Genomic DNA, 22,417 nt, shown 5'->3' on the forward strand with positions numbered 1-22,417 from the left:
GGCGGATGATTTACGTTCACAAGATATTAGAAATGAGATAAAAAAAAAGACAGTGATATCAGTGCAGACAATTTTCCCGATGATTATAATTCAAATCCTGGTGTAGGCCATTCCCTCCAACGCTTACCAGGAAGACAAGAGCGGCTATGTATTGTATGTGGCCACACAAAAAAAGGGGAAGATCACGATTCTAGTGTCCAGGATGCAATTCTGGTGTTCATAGAGAGTGTTTCCATAAATTGGATCATTTTTGGAGACCAAAGTATCAAGGGAGGAAGAGAAAGCATGACAGTAGTTGTGCCTAAGAGTGAATGGAAGGGTTTCTTCCATGTACATACTGTATATATTTCCATCATAACAGGTTTTTCAAGTAAAATAGCCTATTGTACGAAAACTGTATATATTATTTATCTTCATGAAATTTAGAAAAAATTGGCTATCTTCGAATTTTTGTCTAGAAAGTTTTATACTATGTGGTTTTTGTAGTAAAAAATTTGTTTTTCAAAAAACAGTTTTTTTTTTAATTTTTGAGCAAGATTTAAGGGATATGTACAAAGGTAAGTAGTTTTATTTATTGCAAAATCGTTCTTTATGTTTTATGAATATTTTGGTATATAATATGTTGTACTTTCAATAAAATTAATAATTTTTATTATTTGTTAAGAAACCCCCAGCGAAACACTCCAAATGCACCTATCATTCATAATAAACATATTCATCACTAGGAGGGCTAAATGGCATTGCACTCAAGAGATAAGTGATGGCTATTGGAATTTTACTTTTCGTGCAGCATTTCATATTTTATTGAACAGCTCAAGAGATTTCAGTAGTACTGGAGCTATCTAAGGCCATGAAGAGAAATCACAAAGTCGGGGTTTGTTAGCTTCCATTTGTTTTTAAATGGAAGTATAAAAAATACCGTAACTTTTCAAACGTATTTTAATAATTTATTTTAATATTTTCATTATTTTCTAATGAAGTATTTGAAAAATATTAGAGTCTTACTCGAGTGAAAACCAAGATATCGAGACTCATCGATACAGCTATGTTTTACAATTGAATATTGAGTATTTCGAACCCTAAGGTGGGACTGATCCTTTATTTGAGCGCCTCTAGGGACATTATGTACCAAATTTAATGGTTTTTGCTGGGAGTTGATGAATGAGTCAGTTAGTCTTATCTTTATATCCACAAAAGTTTGAGGGAAGAAAGCTTTGGAATGTGAACATTATTAACACGATTTACTCCACCTCCATTACAAATCCGCAAATAAGGCAAACGTTTCGCAACAAGTCAGCTGAGCTCATTCCAGGAGTGACAGAGAACTCTGATCCGTGAATATTACTCACACAACCGGTCATTATCATAAATGACTTGAGCCAGAGTTGCAGTTCCACGGCGGAACCTTGAGGTGTCGTGAGAACCACGAGTTGGCATCTCTGACTGTGACGTCATCGTTGGTTATCCGCCCTTCTCTCCAGCCTGGGGTTGGTTCAGTAATACATCTAGGGTATTAACGGACAGGAAAAAACATTATTTAAGATACCCTTCCTTCATAAATTTATCTTCTTCATAATCTTCTCCTGTTTCCAGTTTCAAGCCACAATTCAATCCCTATGAAATGATCATCTGAATTGTGATAGTGTAGTGATCAGAAAAAGAGGAAATGTAGTAATCTCAATGGAAGGATACGCGGTCCTCAAATTGTAATATAACTTGGGTGGTTGCTGCTTGCTGATAGTTTAAGTAATAATGTTCTGGACTCTGCAAAACAAAAACAAGTTCAAGGATACGCGGTCCTCAAATTGTAATATAACTTGGGTGGTTGCTGCTTGCTGATAGTTTAAGTAATAATTTTCTGGACTCTGCAAAACAAAAACAAGTTCAAGGATACGCGGTCCTCAAATTGTAATATAACTTGGGTGGTTGCTGCTTGCTGATAGTTTAAGTAATAATGTTCTGGACTCTGCAAAACAAAAACAAGTTCAAGGATACGCGGTCCTCAAATTGTAATATAACTTGGGTGGTTGCTGCTTGCTGATAGTTTAAGTAATAATGTTCTGGACTCTGCAAAACAAAAATAAGTTCAAGGATACGCGGTCCTCAAATTGCAAGAGATGAAGGGTTAATGAGTCCCATTCAGATTCAGGCAGTGGCTACAACACATATCGTGTTCAGGCAAAGTGGATGTTGTCGGCCTTATGTATGAAAGCCACGCCCAAGATAATTACAGGCTTGATCAACGAGACTGGTCCTCGTTTTACGGATGCATTTATTGAAGAATGTAAAATATTCTGTACCGTTTACCGTTTTCTGAACGGTTATCTGAATTCCATTTTATTACATGACCGTTAAAAGAAGTAGAAGAAAGATTGATTGGCACTAAAGATGTAAATTTTAAGTTTGTAACTTTATGAAAACTGTTACAGTTGTTGTGTTCCATCTATTACCTTTTTACATCTTTGAGTGCTATTTATTTTGTTTTGTAAGTGGAACTCGACAATCAGATGTATTGGCATTACTGATATTAAACTATTACAAATTTTATTCGTTTGACACTTAATTCAAATCTCGTTACAAGTTTACTTAAAGAGTTCCGATTAATATTACTACCAAAACACATCTTTTATGTACAGTAAGGAGGTATACTAATAACTTTTACATGTTAGATATATCAAAATTATATATATATATATATATATATATATATATATATATATATATATATATCAATAAACAATACAGCAAATATCAATGAAACTCATATTTATATCCAACGGGAGAAAATGTATATCATACTGAAACGAACTTAATATAGTAAAAAATGTAAAACGCTAACTTTAAAAACTTTACACGAAAACTAAAATATAACCTTAAATTATTCAGCGGAAAAATTAACAAAACCATTAATGGTGTTTATGAAGTAAATAATGAACTTCTAACACTAGCATTATATAATATTCACATTATATAATATGTTAAGTACACTATAATATCTAACAAACTAGGAAGAAAACCTTATAAAAAAATAATAAAAATATTTTATAAACAATCTGTAATAATTAACTGTTGATAAACAGGTGTGCTCAGCAGTGAAGTAAACATAAATCTGAAAAAAAAAGGTATAAATAGAAGTAAACTATATTATATATATATATATATAATTCTAATAAGTAATACGAATAGTTTAGTAGTGGTAAGTGATAATCTTCAGAGAGGGCTTTATGAGGGTACATGGAGGAAAGACTTCGGAGTATGTAGGCGTGTGTGACTAGGTTAAGGAAAATGTGTTCCCTTTAATGGATTTAAAAAGGTTTATTGAAATGTAGACTGCAGCGACATATACAAAACCTTTGATTACCACTGCCATCTATACGAAATGTTGGCAATTTAAAGATGGGTGTAAAACGAATTGTTCATTCTTGTACGAAAATTAACTCATAAAACTAAAATCAGATATTAATAGCTAAAACAGGGAAAGAGAAATTTTCTAAAATCATATTACCGCGTGTTTTGAGTTACCACTTCACTCCTTTTTGGAGGGTTTCATTACAAAATGGTCTGTAAGGAATATACTTGTGGAGCATCATTTTGTATTCCCTACATGTTGAATTACAACATCTTAAATAATGAGCAAAGTTAGCGACTGTTACTTATTCTCCAGTGACCTTGTAAGATCGTACATTACTTCACATTGCACTTATCGTACGGTTCATTACTTCAGCATAACACAAGCTATCTTATATCACATATGCTCATATCCGATAAATTCAAAAGTGGCCGCCACTTCGCGGCGGTGGGTGGCTACCCTGGCATTTCCAATCTTAGAAGGGCCACTCGGAGTGCTCGCCTCCACACGGGCAATCTGGTGTTTACATCAATTATACCTGCCGTTGCCGTAAACCTATTCCAATCCAGAGGTCTCGGGTTCACGCTCCGCCCGAGGCTACAAGAATTTTGTAACCGGTGGCCTGGGTCCGGCCCACCCATCACCGTTCCTCCACTCTACCACTCGATACTCGTGTGCCTCGATACAGGTGGCCACGATTTCGATGTTAATTATCGATCTTCAAGACCTCATCTCACATCGTGTATTGTAGGCCTACTCGTATTAGTTTTTGATAATATTCTTAGTTTTACTCGTGCTATTCAATAGCAATCCACCAAGTAATAAGATGTACCCAACATTTTGAAATATCCATATATACGTGACCATTCATTATTAAAATGTCACATCCGATATTCAAAAATATCGATAGTTCGAGAAGCGTTATACTGATTTACTAATCGTTTCGTAAAAAACGTCCATGTTAAGTACGTGGTTATAGCGAGCTTACAGAAAAGTCCATTAGTCATCCGGAGTAGATGAACTGGTCTTTTATAATATTATATATTAGATCAACAGGATATTTGAAAAATATTAACCGAAAACTTTGAGGAATTGGTAAAACAATATGAACCTTATCAAGTTTAAACATAAAATATTCTTCTACCATTTCCTCGTCACATACTTAACAAGGTACGCCACAACACGTGGTCGCATAATATACTTTGCTGAGGTTGCATACACAATTTCAAGTCTATAGCTCATTTCACTCTTGAGGTGTCCTGCGGTTAGATAGAAAATAAAATAATACACAAAAGAACGTTTTATATCCCCTCAATGGTCAAAACAGAAATGTATCAGCTTACTAAGTGATTTAAAGACGTTCAGGCAAATTCCATATTTGGATATGCACTATCATATAACTCATCCTTCTCTAGGTTGAAATTAAGCATCAAGATAGATTTAAATTATGCATATGATACTTCTCGAGATGACTTGCCACATGGTACATTCGTATTTTTGTTCAATAAGTTAGGTTTCATAGTAGTGTAGTGTATGGGGGAGGTAGGGAAAGTACTACAATGCAAGATTGCGCTGAAATCAGGTCTTATCACCAAACTTTAACATTTACTCTATATTCTTTTCTTTTATTGTTTCAATAATCTACATGTAGTAATGTGTCAATTGTTAAAATCTCATTTAATTGTGCTCGGTTTGTTCACAAATTTACTTATTCTGCTTTTTTTCTCGTTGTCATCATGATTACCCATTGACCAATGTAAAAATACTTGCTAACGCTCAGCCAAATCCCATGGAGCAACAATGCACCATCATGAACTCAGTGCTGCTGAAATAGTATACATGAATCTTCATGCAAAATTTCAAATCTATAGGTACGATCATTTTCGAGATAACGTGTTGACGAACAGACAGATAGACAGACAGGCAGAAATGAAATTGAAGTCCAACGAGTGATAACCTTCGCTAAAGCTCAGCTAATAATGAATCTATAATGCTCAGCCTGTGCCTCTATCTGTTACTTTTCGTTGGTTAAAGTTAATTAATGAACAAATTTTCCACATTTTTTATATTAGTAGCGTTTGTTTTGGGAAATACTTTAGAACCGAGCTCTAGCTGTAATGAAAATTTTTAAGTTTAACACATGCAATGTATATTCTCAAAGCAGACGTTGAACTAATACATGAGTAATAAGTTTTATAATAAATAAAAAAAAAAAAAAAAAAAAAACAATGTAATACATTGTGAATACAGCACTACATACTGCTTTCGCTACATTCGGACATTAAGGGGTAGTTTTTAAGGTTTTGTAAGTGTAGGAAAGTAATTGAATTTCGTACATTATATTACAAAACTTGAAAGGCACTTTCATCATATTTGAACATGAATTACATCTTTTATAGACTAGAAGAGAAGAGTAGTATATGTCATACTGCTGAGACCCTGCTGGAGTGAAGTAATGCCTTTATGATCCCAGTTCCAGTAGATGAAGCTCAGGAGGTTTTAGTGGGTAAACCTAGGGATCGTAGAGAAAGAGAAGAAAAGGGAGTCCCACACACGGGGAGCTCTAAAGCGGAGACCCTAGGTGCGTAACGCATTTCCTCCTGAAGAAAAAAATCTTTTAGATGAGTAAATTTGGACTTTTATAATCTTTTTTATGCAAGGGCAGTTTTTACCCAAAATTGCAAAAGCGCACATGGAGACAATATAGCTTTTGAAGTTGAGGGTAAGATGAGGTAGTATTCAAATTTTCAAGTAAACCCATGTAATCCGAAAAAATTTGGAACTATTACGTCATTTTCACCTTCAATGACTGACTATACTAAACTGCGATCGAGTTTATATGTCAACGGTATATCAACGAAACTACCGTCGTATGCACAGCACAGCTCAATTGCACGTTTTATACTTCGTTTTTAATAAACTGATACAAAGAGTATCGAAGTATGATTGCCCACAGAACGTATCGAAAGAGTTATCCTACAGACGGACGGTCCATTTAACCTCGTAATACTAGTCTATCTTGGATTAAGATGAACCTATGGTTTCAGGTGTCTCGAACCTCACTATCCAGAGTTATGGCACAGACGGCCGGACGGACGGACTGCCCTTTGCTCTATTGAACCCAAAATCAATGGGGTTCTTCCTTGGACCAACACGAACTTATTTATCATTTTCAAGATTCTTGGACATTTCTATTAAGAGTTATCGCACAGACGGACTGCCCTTTGCTTTACTGAACCCAAAATCAAAAGGATATTTCCTTGGACCAACACGAACTTATTTACTATTTTAAAGATTCTTGGACATTTCCGTTAAGAGTTATCGCACAGAGGGACTGCCCTTTGCTTTACTGAACCCAAAATCAATAGGATATTTCCTTGGACCAACACGAAACTTATTTACTATTTTAAAGATTCTTGGACATTTCCATTAAGAGTTATCGCACAGAGGGACTGCCCTTTGCTTTACTGAACCCAAAATCAAGATATTTCCTTGGACCAACACGAACTTATTTACTATTTTAAAGATTCTTGGACATTTCCATTAAGAGTTATCGCACAGACGGACTGCCCTTTGCTTTACTGAACCCAAAATCAATAGGATATTTCCTTGGACCAACACGAACTTATTTACTATTTTAAAGATTCTTGGACATTTCCATTAAGAGTTATCGCACAGACGGACTGCCCTTTGCTTTACTGAACCCAAAATCAATAGGATATTTCCTTGGACCAACACGAACTTATTTACTATTTCCAAGATTCTTGGACATTTATATTAAGAATTATTGCACAGATGGTCTGCCCTTTGCTCTATGTAAATTTGTTTAATTCTCATAACTAAACAAATGAGAAATGCTAGTGATGAAATAGAATTATAAATTTGTCATAATATTTCATTACGTATCTTCGGCGTATTTCTGAATACGCCGCTGATGTTTACTTAACAGCTATATAAAATTCAACCTGTCCAGTAACTTAATGATTGATTAATCAGTAGTCATGGATTTTTCTCACATCTATTTCTCGGAAATCGTATAATTGAGCGTTTATCCCATCTCGTCGGCAGCGTGTCCGCAGGTCCAGGGGCTACTATCGGGCTCAGGCATATAATGACAACAAATCAGGGAGTAAAGCGTATTTAATTTGAGGCCGAGTCGAGAGAGGGGCAATTAGCCCGAAGCAGGCCCGAGGCGGTTGTTAGACCGGCATGCGGCTGTCCGGCTGAGCTACTTGCCACCGCTTGGCGGCTAGCCGCTCCGGTAACATTCGCCGACCACGGAGACATTAGGAGAGGTGAAACCGCAGGATTCATATTACCATGGATTTTAATTGCGATTCAATAATTGGCTGAGAGTTAGCGAATCACTATTCGAGAAGCTAGAAAACTTTCATTTCTGTCTCTCTGTCCGCTCAGTATCTCGAGAACAAACTAACTGACTTGAAATGTTCCATGAAGCTTCATTTCTACATGTAAATCATCGAGTTCCATGATGTTGCATGTCTCGTCTCATGGATAACAATGATGGCAACGAGAAAATCGCGGAATGTATAAATTTTAAACAAGCTGAGAATCATATGACATTTTAACATGTCACATGTTAAAACATACAGCTATAGATTTGAACTTTTATACAACTCCAGCGAATCCTGTTAAATGACAGATAGGTTGACGTACTCCCATCTTGTTTGTTAATAACGAATATTAATTTTGTCAGATAATATCAAAATGACCTGAAATCGATCAAAAGCTTTTAGAAATTTCATTGACATAGAATAATAAACTCAGATAAAACACACTAAATAAAAATAAAAAAGGTTGACAATAAAAACTTGCTTGTAAAAACATAAACGTAAAAACCTTGTAAAACCCTTTACGCACAATTTTGCAATTATACGTTCATGTATTTGACGTACAGATTTTTTTGTTGCTAGTATTGACTTTGGAAAGTTTCTGGTGGTTATCTTAAAAATGTTTAGCAAATGAAGAAGAGGGCAGATGCAATTTTTCTAAATTTTGTGAATCTGTTGTAACAAATAACAATGGCAGATTTTGTTATATTTCTTATAGGATATATATTAAAAACCATAATATGATGCAACTCAAATTATTTGGCAAACCTTATTATAAGTTACGTGAAACAATACAGAGTTTCAGAATTTGTGACTGAAACGCTCAGAAATATTGAAAAAAGTGTACTTCATACGATTACAATATGTGGTAGCTATAACAATCCGGGCTGTTTTTATTTTTCTTATGCTGGAGGGATCTCAAAACAATCATCAAAGTATTTTATTTATAAATAAGACAATTAGTTTTCCTGTGGCATTTTTCAAAGTAAAAATTATACTTTTTATATAGTTGCTTAGTGTTGAAACTACTTCTCCATTCTTTCCATACTTTAGCGAATTTCCCTGAAAATTGAAACTTTATTTGAGTTTGCTTTTTCAAATAATCAACACATGGGTTATATAATTCCTTATAAAGTCTCTTTTTAATATTATGAGGGCAAACTACAGACGTTTTGACAACATTAAAATAATCTATTTACTGAAATCACAGGTAATAAGATTTCTTACAGCTCTCAAAATAAAAACAGGAATGCCTGAATTTAAATCACAATCTTATCAGATTGTTTGATACCATTAGTCTATCGGAGATGAGTTGTAACTATGGAAAAATCTACTTCATATCCACCATCTAGCACTATACACAATTACACAATATAATTACACACTACACAATTGTTTTATGTGTGATTGAGTAAGGTCATGATAGTTTTAGTCCTCTGTATGGTGACGGGGAAAATTGTTTTCCAAAAGTTTCAAGATACTGTATAAGCTGGGAATTTCCAAATAGTTCCGGAGGATTTGTAAGGAGAAATATATCTCCAGCCTGTTCTAAATCTCATGCTAAGATCAGATTTATACGATCAGACGTATCTAGGAGCTCTGATTTCATCTGGATGCTCCTGGAATATATTTTACATTGATCAACATTTGAATCAGACAATGATGTCTTCAAGAATTTACAGGTGCCAGAGTCTGAAACTGAAAGTCTTCTGCATCGCCTACTTTCTCACTCGAGCTCGCAGACGTGGCTAACAGAAGCATTAATAGGCTGCCCGCTGTTGTCATGCTTTCTGAGCTTTGCACCTCTTCTCCTAACAACCTGCTCCGATACGCTGCAGACTCCCGGGAGGCGAACATTGTGGTATATGTCCGTGCTACGTTGCTTCAAGGAAGTACTTTATACTTCTCGTGCAGTTTTCTCCTCATACGGAAATTTCTCCGAATGCGTTTAATTTGCCCATTTGGTGTTACTTTCCGAGAAGAAAGTTTGGATTCTCATCACAGGAACGCTTGCATTTGTAGATTAACTGTTTGTGTTAATGATGCTTCGCTTTAAAGTAAACTGCTCTTAATTGTAAAACATGTTTAGGATATAGCCTACATTGGCTGAACTAACACAAATTCCTCACAATTTTTAATCGGGTTTTCTTTGAATCATAACTGATCTAAAAAGATTCCTTCTCTGTTACATCCAGATATGTCTATTGCCATGAGTAATTTAAAACTGTACCTTATTCTTATTTTTAAAACAAGTAATTTTATTCTAAAATCTCAAAATGCGAATCAATACTTCAAAAACTATTTCGACAAATCTGTCAAGATTTCTCATTATGTAATAATCTATATTAGCATGAGACACAAATACATTTCTATATTTTGAATAATTAAAGCTCATTGTAGGCTAATACTCATAATCAAGTCTTGGAAAAACGTCTTGCAGTAATAAACTACAAGCAGTTTTAATGTCAGGTATTATTACTAACATATTAATTTGCATATGATTGAATGTAGAATTGTTGCAAATTAGAGAAAACAATATTTATTGATTTTGTTACAGTTTTTGTTTCTGTGATGACGAGACGGAAACTCAAAGACATATGTTTTCTGAATGCAACGTCGCTGATTAATAAAATATAGTATCGTGCTAAACTTATTTATTCCGACTATCGATTGATGTTAATATTTATTAATTTTGTTATTTAATTTTTATTTATCATTATCATGACAGCTGCCAATTTAGCTCCTTTACAGCTACCTTCGTGGCAGTAAAATTTGTTAAGTTTTTACAGTTTATTTAATTAACGTTATGTTCCTTGTCCTTATTTATTTTCTAGTTATCTTTTAGCCTCTATATGGGTTAAGACCTTTCTACAGTCTTTCCCTTGTTACATTTATTGTTATCCAGTTTTAAGGTTATTTTAAATTATTTACGCACCTACTTGTCGTGATTCCTATTTATATTTGTGTTATCTAGAATGTAATCTTTGTTTACCAAATTGACACCACCAAATACGAGCAGGTGCCAATTTTTCTTGAGGGCGATGATAACCGCAGCGTTTTCGCCCCTCAAAAAAAAAAAATAAATAAATAAAACACTCTTTGTTACATAACTCCACAACTTCTGTTTCTTAGGGATGTTTTCTTTTAGACTGATTTGTGTCAATATATCTTCATTTGATCTTCGTAATACGGGAAATTAAATTTTATAATGAAAAATTAGGGACATTGGTTTACATAAGTGTAGACTTTGTACACACATTAGTTAGCGAACTTGAAGATTACTAGTGGACACAGCGGCGAAAAAAATGCAATATTAGCAACTGTGAAAAGAGTTTTCTTCCTGCAATAGAGAACTAGGATTGGAACTGCGAATGTACGCACGTACGCTCGTGGTGCCCGCCAGGCCGTTCGTCATTCGCCCAGACTCGCCGTTCCATCCTAGTTACTCCAGGGTCTACAACTGACTCAGCATTTACAGCTCACAGTACAAATTCTAGAACATTCAAGTTTTTAGTTTTTCTTTTGCTTAACGCTACTCTAATATGACCAAAAGAAAATATTTAAATCTGTATGCACGGGTATTTCCTTTGATCGTGCTTAGATAAAATATTATTTGCAGGAAGAGAAACCGGACCTGTTTGATAATATCTGTTCTTTCGTATGATTTAGTAATCGAGGGTTCTAAAATTATAGACATTATAAAAAAACTAGGAAAATTATGTAGCTATTCATATACATCTGCATTTCACCTGCTTTTGCGTTTATGTTTAGTGTTTAGATTGTGTTTGAAACCGTGGATTTGATGTGGGTGTTCTGTATATACATGTATATGTATATATATATACATTTATATAAGAACTTTTGTTTTTTTTTTAATTGTGCTGACCTTCTTTTAGTATTGTAACTACGTTTCGCCTAACTGTTCCTGACTGTTCCTAATATGTTCACCAACTTGTGTAGATATTAACTTTTTATATCCATGGACGGAACACGAAATAGACTGATTGAATATGTAGACAAAAATTAAATCAATTTATGGTTACGTACTTCTAAAATTTGAGTCAAATATTTATAACACGTTAACACGTTACAGTGACACTAAACGATTTTTTATAAACGACTATAACTGCACCTTTCTTAGTCGACATTAAACAATTAACAACATAATGTGCTGCAACAATTGTTGAAAATTGGTTCTTATACCGTTTTGCAATCAAATATGTGAATATATCTGTAAAAAAAAATGTAATGGAACATGAAATATTGCTAGTAATTTTGTTTAATCTTATTCTAAGCATGTTTGGTTTTATAATTATGTTCTGTTATGGTGAATATTCCTCTTTGTTTTGGTCGATGCTTTTTTACGCATAAAACTATGTTCATAAGTATATTAAAAGTTTGGTTGTTAATATTGCACAAGTTTGTTTGTGCAATATTAACTAAACCAAGTACTAATATTCAAGTATAACAACAGGAAATAATTATGGATGGAAATCATTTCTATTGAAAAGATAACATCAGATTAGAAACCTGAGAAAGAAATCATATAACCGTTGCGGCGTTGCTTGTTTGAGCTTCAACCAAACATTATAGAGGTAGCAGTCTGCAGCCACCTTTATAAACATAGTTTATCACTTGCTAAATATGCAGTTAGTTTAACTGCTAGGTTAAATTAAAAAAAGTGTGACTAAAGATGCCTCCCTTCAGCGAGACTGAAATATTCCAAAGCTTTTAATTGTGTTAGTAGTATTTTGATTTGTATAAACCGGTAAACTTTGATGATTGTATATTATTCGTACATTAAATTATTAACATTGATTTTGAAGATCTTACTTTTACGTATATCACAAAACATTTAGCAGAACACCCCAATCAAGAAAGGAAATAACCAATGTAGAAGATAGCACCATATTATGAAAAAGATGGCAGCTTGTGATAAAGAAGAGATACTGATTTCTGTTCTGGTTTCATATTCATTGGTCAATCTTCGCCCAATCACGACATAGCACCCCCTCCCCTTCAACTCAGCGGATATGTATTACTAGCAGTTTCTGTTTACCACCTGATGCATCAACGTGAGATTGAAATATTTAAAGTATTTAATTATTGAATTTAAAGTTGTTTGGCAAATGTTCCAGCAATCATACACGATCCTTGTTCTGATCTCATACAGGGATGGAATTATGTTGGTACATGGCAACATTAATTATCTGTTTCTATCTGTAAAAACAGGCAGTGCCACTCTCTCCTGTGGTGGATACTCGCAATCAATTTCCTCTCATAAAACTTGCTCGACAACTCTCAGAACATGTTAAGCGCCACAGCAGAAAGTACGAGACGCGTAGTTATCCGCAGATGTCAGGTTGGCAGCACTGAAAGAGCGCGGCGCGGCGGTTCTAGCGGTACATGATTATGGATGAATGGGAGCAAAGCTGAAAGCCGCTGGACTGGTCGGTAGCCAGTATATTTATGCTCATAAGTAGAACAGTGTAAACCGCCCACTACTGGGCCAAGGTCGTGTACGGGTATTGCATATGAATATGATGTATGACACTTGCCTGTTAATAACTGAACGAAGGGTATATATTTGATATGTCTGAATTGATTGACCTAATTAATGCAGGGTGTTTATATTTTATATTGGGCTCAATAAAATCATATCACTGTCCATCTGTCTGCGGTACCTCTTGCTTCGCCCAAAGAAGATCGCTCGTTGATTTTGGTATCAAAGAGTCAAAATCTGTAAGTATATCTGTCTGTCCGTCTGTATGAAAGTTCTTGATACACCGACTTTAGAATACTTTAGAATACCCAAAAGATTTTTAAATAAACGAAAGACAGGCGAGCATAAAATAAGTTATATATAACAGTAAGAAGACAAAGAGGTTAAAAAACGAAAAATGTTAGATTTTTCTCTATTACAATTTCGTAGACCCCCTTAAAAGTTAGATAGTTTTGGGCCTATAATGTGATTTAAATGCTTTTCACTTTTAACTACTAAGGAGAGAGGGGTTTACTAAATAATTAATTGATCTTAATAAGATATTATTTGTTTTAATATGTCGGTTTATCCTTTTATATTTCACAAAAGTGAATGGATGACCGCTTTGTAAATTCAAATTTTCATTCCTATTAGTAGCAAATAGCTAAATATGTGGTTTATTATTTGGAATTTCTTTATTGTGAAATTGGTTGTAAACATTATGTTATGAAAATCATCGAAGCTATTGGATCAAATAATATTTATTTGTGGAACAATACTGTTCAGGGTTCAGTAAAATTCATCTCAATAAGTATAACTTGTTTAACAGACCTTTCCTTGCAATACTACCTTGTAATATTTTGGTAAACATCAGTTAGGTGGTTAAAATAGCTGGAGGAGTGGTAATCAATATAAACAGCAGATATATATTTTAGGAGAGTGTATCCTTTGTATTAGTGGACCCTACAGTGACCACTACTAAAGGACTTGACAGGACCTAACTGAAATCATGTCGTCCTTCTGTAACGATCGACCGTCCGTCGAAGACTCTCGATATAAAGGTCTTAGAGATGTAAAACTTACATGGATGCTACTTGGTCCAAGGAAGATCGCTATCTGTTTTGGAATCAAAAGGTCGAAGAGTAATATGTCCGTCTGTGCGATAACTCTTGATAGAAAGGTCCCTGAGACTAGAAGTGTTGGTACATAGGTTTTTAGGCTGAAAAGTAAAAAGGCGGTTCATCTATTTGTCCGTATGTATATATTTATTTCATATAAATATACAACTTTGAAAGTGGATCGAGGAAGAAAAAGATGATACAAAAGAATTACATTCGTACGTAACACGGTATTGTACATTTCAATAAAGTCCTTAAGTTTGTTTTAGTGAACTTGTACAAAGGTATATTCAATCAGTATCATGTACTTTGGATTTATTGTCTTTTGATCTAGATCAAAAGACAATAAATCCAAACATAAACTCGCCCATAGCGCAGGATTCAAGAGTTTCGGATGGCTTTTCAGTACTACACAATTATTATAATCTGGAATTATAACAAGTTTTATTATTACTGTAATGGCTGTAACAATACAATTAACATCCATCCCTAGTGGTATATTGATAACAAGTGATTTTGATATTCCATTGGTCTCGAAGACCCACTGGCTCTTCCTTCTCGTTGAAGTAGACAAATCGTTATCCACGTGTAGCATAGAATTATTAACTCTAGATGTACAGCTGGCCCTGCTGTTTTCTGGCATAAATCAACCAATAAATTATTCTAGGTCTCCAGCCATATTCAAAAGGAATTTCGCTTAGGTATATTGTCATTTGTACGCGAAAGAGAGATTTATTATTCAATCCGGCATATGTGATTAGGACGAGTTAATTTATCAATTGATTATAGATCTGTGGTTAAATCTTCAATTGTTAATAATTAATAGCTTCCCTTCCATAATTTTACACCATTAATTAAGACAAACATTTTTGAGAGGTTATCGATTTAAGATAAATGATGCTACTTTTTAGTAAAATAGTAACATAAATTTTGAATAACTATCGTTTACTAAGATTCTTGTAATACGAAGATAAAGTACCTTAGAATTCGTATTTATAGCTCAGCTAAATTACCAGCTTGAGAGTTAGTAATTAATAATGAATTAATTCGTCGTGTAATTATAGAGTTTAAAATGAAGGATGAAGGTGTAACCTTGAGTTGAGATCGACTAAAACGTATTAGGGCCTGCCATTAATGACCATTGCTTAGTCTTATAATTCGGTTTGTAAACTATAGCAAATCATAAATTTATATCACTTCAGTGCTCATCACATCATCACTACAACGGGATCTTGGCACCTTTACAAAGGTGTAAAGAGTAGTACACCTACGGTCGTTGAATGTGGGACCCACGTAGCACCAAATTACCAAAAAGACTAAGCTAAAAAGTCTCTGTCGATAACGATTGTTGTTTTGGTGTTATTATGAATTTCTGTTTTTATCCTGCAGTCATGCTTCGAACTTCCAAAAGATTAATAATTTTTTAGATGCTAAAATGTGATGAAACTATACTCTTTCCATTAGGAAAATAAAATGAGGCATTAAATATTGTTCTACTTGTATATAAGAAACTCAGTGTTGTAATAGTTTCTTCATATAGAAGAAATATCCGCAGTCACCCAAGCCTTACGCATAACTATGACTAATTAACCCAGATATGGTATAGTGCAGTAATCCAAACGCAAATAACACAAATCAATTGGCAGATCCACGATGAGGCAATATTCCGAGGTCTTTACCGCATCTCACGTCAGCAACGTTTCTGCACCAAAGGTCGCCGGTTCCCTCACGACAATATCGGTATGTCCTTGACTTTCTCTGTCATCTCATCTCCGCAGATCGGCTTTCTACACCGCAGTCTATGAAAGTACCGAGGTTTCGCCGGCTGCTAGGCTCACAGTGTCTCGGGTGAGCTTGTAGTAGCGCCTCGTGGTGGCCATACCACTTTCCCAATCCACTGTAGTATATGACTCCAGCACGCTTTCATATCCTGCATGCTGTTCAGGTTTCCTGCAAAAGTCCTTGACAATTATTACTCGGTTCCGTTCATAACGGTAGACTCCTTCATTGTAATGAGGCAATTGTCTCGTCAAATTCCTCCAGCTCAGCATTGCGTTGAGCAGTTCTTGTTTCCTTCTCTGTATACATAAACTTGAACATTGGAATGATTTTGTTTGTTTTGATTTTTATCAATGCAGATCTATAATTCAAAACGTAGCATTTGAACCTACATATTTAGAGGAAAAGGTAAATTAATATGTTGACCGATTATAAGAGTTCAGTATTTCGAAATTAAATCAAGTACTGTATTTATTTCGTAGTAAAGAAAACGAATTCAAATAATTATAGTCTTACTGTAAGCTTCGCATATATTACGATACTACATACGTCATTGTGGATCTATATTTCATAGTACATTGTTAGAATATCATCGATTACGAATAAATAGAACGCTAAACCTTGTATATTATATGTGGAGATGTTTGTTGTGAAATATTGCTGATTACTAATAAATCAAATATTTCAGCAAATATTGCTGAACATATTTTTCACTTGTATTTTATTACTTGTACTGTAGTAATAAATACAAGTTAATATTTTCTATTATTACTAGTATTTTTTCTTAAACATTAAATATATTTTACTACGATATGATAGAACACTGTACATGTTCCAGGACAATGAGCGATGTGGGCTGAAGGTAGCGGATGGATCGCCACGGGGGTGGGAGCGCCGGTAGTCGCGGTGTTCCTACTGTGGGCCGCCCTCGTCCTGCACTGTGACCGCCGTCGGTGGCGCCCCTTGGACCCGCTGCTGATGGCCTTGCTGCTACAGTCAGTGCTGCAGCAAGCAGGGGCGTGTCTCAGCACCGTGGTGCTGCTGTTCCGGCCCGACGAGGAGCTCTGGTGTTCCGCCCTGGTATGGTGGCTGGCGGCAGTGCGCGCCCTACAGGCAGGAACACTCACCACCCTCGCAGCAGCCAGGCTGTTCCGAGTCCGCTATTCCCATCTCCTCTACCACCTTGTGTGCCTTGCGATGATAAGTGCCTGTATAGGTGTGGCAGCAGTGTTGGCCCGGGCCTCCCCTTGTGGTGATACTCCGGACCGCCGTTACGTCGTGTTCTCCCTCGCCCTTCACATCATGCTCGTCTTCGGCTCCTGCGTCGGCGTCGTTTGCTGCTGCTGTAGGCCTCGCGTTCCTCCCGAAACCACTTGCTTCGTCGAGAGCTCCAAAACCCGAAGGAGGCAACTGTTGAACTCTTCTTCCGATCTTTCTTCAGCGATGTCCGACATTTCCATGATATCGACTATGCGGTCGCGCAGCGGGAAAGGAGTTTCGCACAGTGTCAGTGATTGCAGTGCGCGTAGAATAAGGCATTCACTCGTGGAAGAACTTCTTCGGATATCCCCCGTGAGTTCCGGACAGAATCCCCCTGTCACTTTCCTTAACGGCGCTCCCGACCCGGCGCGCCTCTTGCCTAGTAACTCCTTCCTGCATTCTAAACACCCACGCAGCCCTTGCGGCCACTATGGTGGTTGTGAGAGTCCACCGGAGCTGCAGATTCCTTGCGCCGCCATTCTCGAGGAGACGAAATTGATGGGCTGCGAACTGGACGCTGGAAGCTATGGGATCTCCACCCTCCGGCAAGTCGAACCTTGTTATATCTCTACATCTACCTCCGCTTCTTCTACCAACAGTCGCTCACCTTGCCTGGCTGCAGATCGCCAGGAGGATGTCTCCCTCACCGCCATCGTCTCCATCCTGCTGCTGTGTTACTCCATCAACCATATCCCTGTGTTGGTAAGTACCTTCAAAGTCTGTCACTTAGATTACACCTTGGCATTCTTCATATTACATTTTTACGTTTTTCGCGTTCGTCTTATCAATGAAATGTGTTTTGAGAAGCGAAGTAAGCTTGAATTTGGTTTGATGTATTTTTATCGTAATCTTAATTTTTTTTCTGATCCAATTCTTTCATATTCTTTTAAAGATCTACAGTGTTTCTTATACATTGTAAACCTCAACTCTTAATTTACTTTATCCACTCTACTTTTTTCTGCCTTCAACTATATTCTTTTCCAATATCGAATACAAAAATTTTCTTCTCTGTCATATTTTTTATCCATGTAACTTCTATTAGTGGTGGAAAATTGAAGTAAAAATTCAAGAAATAAGCGGCGATTTCTTGAAAGGAATGTTCTCGCGTGTTATGTGATATTTGAAATGTCGGTTTCCCTGCGGATGCGAAATTGTAGAGACCGGACAGGACACAATGTACGACTGTGAGACCTAACATCCTCAGTGGCGCACGCAGTTGCCAGCCCAGTTCTCACCACTTTCCCTGTGACCTTGTTCCAGCAATAATCTATACTATAGCAGAACAGTAGTGAGCACGTGCCAGTCTAGATCTCATGATCAATTCATTGTACCTGACGTAGTATAAACATAGTTGACATTGAAAAACAATACAGGGTGTAACGTTTGCTAGAAACGTCGTAGAGATGTTTTCTTCTTGTAATTTTACTTATATTAAATAGACCATTATAATGATATGTCACAAGATAGGGATTACAATTTGAAAATTTAAAGTTACCCCCTCCCCGTACCCCCTTTGAAAAGGGGTATAGAACTTTTTTATTCTCCAAAAAATCCAAAAAAGTATTTTAGTAAGTAAAGTGAAGATTGTGCATAGATATCTCAATCCGTTCGGAATATATCCAAGCGTATCAGGACCTAATTTACAGCCTAAGATGTAAGGAGTTATATGCCCATAACTTTTGTTAGACATGTTATTATTCATGTCATTGTGTTTCTATTAAATAGATAATTAAAATGGTATGTCACAAGATAGGGGTTGCTCTTTGAAAATTTAAAGTTAACCCTCCCCCGTACCTCCCTTTGAAAAGGGGGAAAACTTTTTATCATTCAAATAATCCAAAAAAGTATGGTGAAGGTTGTACATCGCTATCTCAATCCGTTTTGGAATGTATCCAGGGGTATCAGGGTATACACCTTGTATATGGACGTGATACATATGGAAATTCTCAGAAAATCCTGATAAATCGCATTCATGTGCAATTGATGAACTTCAGATGTTTTGAGGAAGGGGACAGCAAAAGAACTGTCAGTTGAGAAATTGTAGCGTATTTTATTTGATTAGAGAGTGAGATATGCAGTTCTCCATTTATTAAACACAAACCCCTCGTTCCTATCTCATACGAAGAACCCTCGGCACTGTATAACACGGATCCTAATGGTTTTTCGACATTCGACGCTGCGATCCTCCATGCCTAACCATCAATATCCTGCACAGAAGGCTTGGATATCGTTTGGCCCATAATGTTTGATAGTCTGGACCTGCCTGCAAATTAGTCTGTAAATAGACAGTTGATGAATCTTACTAATTAACAGTTCATATGTGAAGACTACCGAACAATTTATATTATCACTTCAGTCCATATAGGTACTGCATATTTTACAAAGATTAGAGACAGGTTATTTAAAAAAAGTTCTGCTGTGAATGTGTTTTAAACTTCTAATTAAATGATAAATGATACCATTCTTATCCCACCATTGTACACTTATTCTATATACACATTTATAAAATTAGGCCAAAATAAATTCAGTATTAAATCTTAATACAAAGTTAAATGAATGCCCGCATTAGCTAAAAACACAATAACAGAATGAACTGTGCAACATCGATTGCTATTAAATTAAATCAAAACATAGCACTTAATTTAACAGTATTCCGTAATAATACTTATTCATCTTGTAATATTGAAGTAATGAAAATTATTTCTGCAAGTAAGTACTAAACTAATATTTACAATATGGACTGAAGGAAAGGATAAAATAAAGAGAGTGTGAAAAATGTTTTACTGTTCATTTTTATCCATAAAGTTTTACCAAAACTGTTTATGCTTTGAAATTTTTTATTGTGATTGGATTTCTATATTGTTTTTGTATATATATATATATATATATATATATATATATATTTATATCCTTTGTTGTTTACATGTAAAAAAGGTAGGAAAATGTGAAAAGGGACGAAATGGCTAGGGTCAGTGAACTTTACGGCCTGTTAGATGCCTGAACGAGTAGCTTTAAACAAACTGGTATCGTGAAAGTATTATTGAGACTATAGTTCAATGTACATAATAGCCAGGCATTCTCAGGTAGCCTTAAAATCGATGAAAATAATAATTAATGTTGTTGTAATGTATCTATATACCATAGTATACCACTTGGTGAATACAAACTGTACCGAATGAAATTAGAATAAAATATGCCTGAACTGCCTGTTCCTTCCAGCACTTCCAGCTAAAGCCATCATAATATTAACTAGTCTTTCTTTATTTTTCTTCCTGTTTTGCAAGAATTTTATCGGACAGAGTAAGGGGCAGATTAGATACTACAAAAGGTCTACAGTACTGATACAATATTGTTCGGTCACAGACAGTTTTTCCTGCGCTCGCTGCCTCTATTTCAGACTCGAAGTCCGACGCCTTAGACCGCGCAGCATCCTGAATTAACCTCATTTGCTGAAGTATTAACTCAGTAATCCTTTAATCGTTTAGGACGCACATAATGTGGTGAGGCCAAACTGATACATTTTGACAATGCTTTAGTAATGTTGGGATTTTTATGGTCTGGTTCAGAACTGTATGTCTTCGTCCTTGAGCTCTAACATAAAACTATATTATTAAGTACGTTAAATTTCAATAAATAATTTAACATCATTATCTAACTGTGTGAATTTTATGTTCAAGCCAGCTGTAGAGAAACAAACGGTTTTATCCTATAAGAATAATATTGAACTTGAAATACCTTTCATGTTTATTTTTGTAGAATTGTGGGAGGTGTCTCAATTAAAAGTTATAATTAATATCTTTACGCGTCCAAACGCATTTTAGTTTAATTTGTAAAATTTTTACATTCAAAATATGTATGCGGTGAAATACAATACTGTTTGTGATGTTTTTGAAAAACCAATAAGTCCGAAGAAGTAAGTATATTCTGTGGCAGCTTAAATATTAATAAATTATTTTTTCTTAACCTAAGGGATTTAGATGTACTCAATATATAATAAAACCGTTCCGGGTGTAAAAACATTTTATAATAAAATAAATAGGAAATTTTATAAGCATTTCAGATCACTTTTTGTTTTCCAGATAAAATGTCTATAAATAAGCAACGGTATTGTAACTTTTTAGTTTGAACGACCGCCATTTTGTTTCAATAAACGATATTGTGTATAAAACTGGCTAATTAGTTAGCCGAGGTGTTAAAGTAACACGACTTGTCAGTAGGATAACTGTTCCAAAATCCATAAACAATTTGAAACTTTCTTTTCAACTTTTTGTAGCTTCAATATTTAAGTTACAAAAATGTTCGGTAAGTTCTACCATAAGAACAATAATAAAAACTTTAAATTATTTGGATGAGTACTAGCTATATTCTAAAACTGAGACATGCCCTATAGTTCTATAACTAAATATAGGATCATTCAAGAGTTTACAGTTTAACATTGTTGTTATTGGGCTAAATCAAGATGATAAAATCGCCAGTACAGTACATCTCCTAAAAACAGCAAACGGGTAGAAAGGGTTAAAATAATCAATAGGAAAACTCTAATGGGTATCACATGCCACGTTTAAATGAACATTTTAAAGCCTACATCATATGTGACATACATGCTGTCACAGATTTGACACGGCTCTAATGATCTGACGTGACGACAGAATGACGATTAAACCGGGCTTTCGAAAGATTGTGATTGTGAGCACCAACTGTGGCCTTGCCTGATAACAATGGGCTGATAATAGCTGTCTGCTCGCCCGATTTGTTGACGGCTGGAACAGTCAATTTCAGGGCCGTGCCCACCGGAAATCAGAGGGAGCAATCCCGGGGGCCAAGTAAGATATAAGATTTCTCGATGGGGTAAAAGTTCTCAGAGTTGTTGGGAAAAGTTTGTCAAACATTGTTGCCACCCAGGATCCATTGTGTCTACCTACGGCCCTGCCCTCACCTGTTGTGGAGCGTGGCGAAACCGTCGAGTGAAGGGACGACGCGAGCGGAGGTCGTGAAATGTGGGATACGGTACGGAGCTGAGGTTCACCTTTAATGGCTCTCATGAGAAATGCACGATTTAACATTAACATGACGCAAT

At 35.6% G+C, this 22,417-nt stretch overlaps 1 protein-coding gene across 1 annotated transcript in view; it reads left to right on the top strand.

Moving 5' to 3' along the window:
* The window catches only part of LOC124362472, a 113,614-nt gene that overhangs the window by 33,810 nt on the left and 57,387 nt on the right, over window positions 1-22,417 (top strand). Inside the window, exon 2 of the mRNA XM_046817005.1 lies at window positions 16,919-18,042. Within this exon, the coding sequence (XP_046672961.1) occupies window positions 16,930-18,042 (1,113 nt within the window). The 5' untranslated portion in view covers window positions 16,919-16,929. The remainder of the gene's footprint in view (window positions 1-16,918; window positions 18,043-22,417) is intronic.

This window comes from Homalodisca vitripennis, chromosome 5, assembly GCF_021130785.1.
Source record: "Homalodisca vitripennis isolate AUS2020 chromosome 5, UT_GWSS_2.1, whole genome shotgun sequence".
In the NCBI taxonomy this organism is placed as follows: Eukaryota; Metazoa; Arthropoda; class Insecta; order Hemiptera; family Cicadellidae; genus Homalodisca; species Homalodisca vitripennis.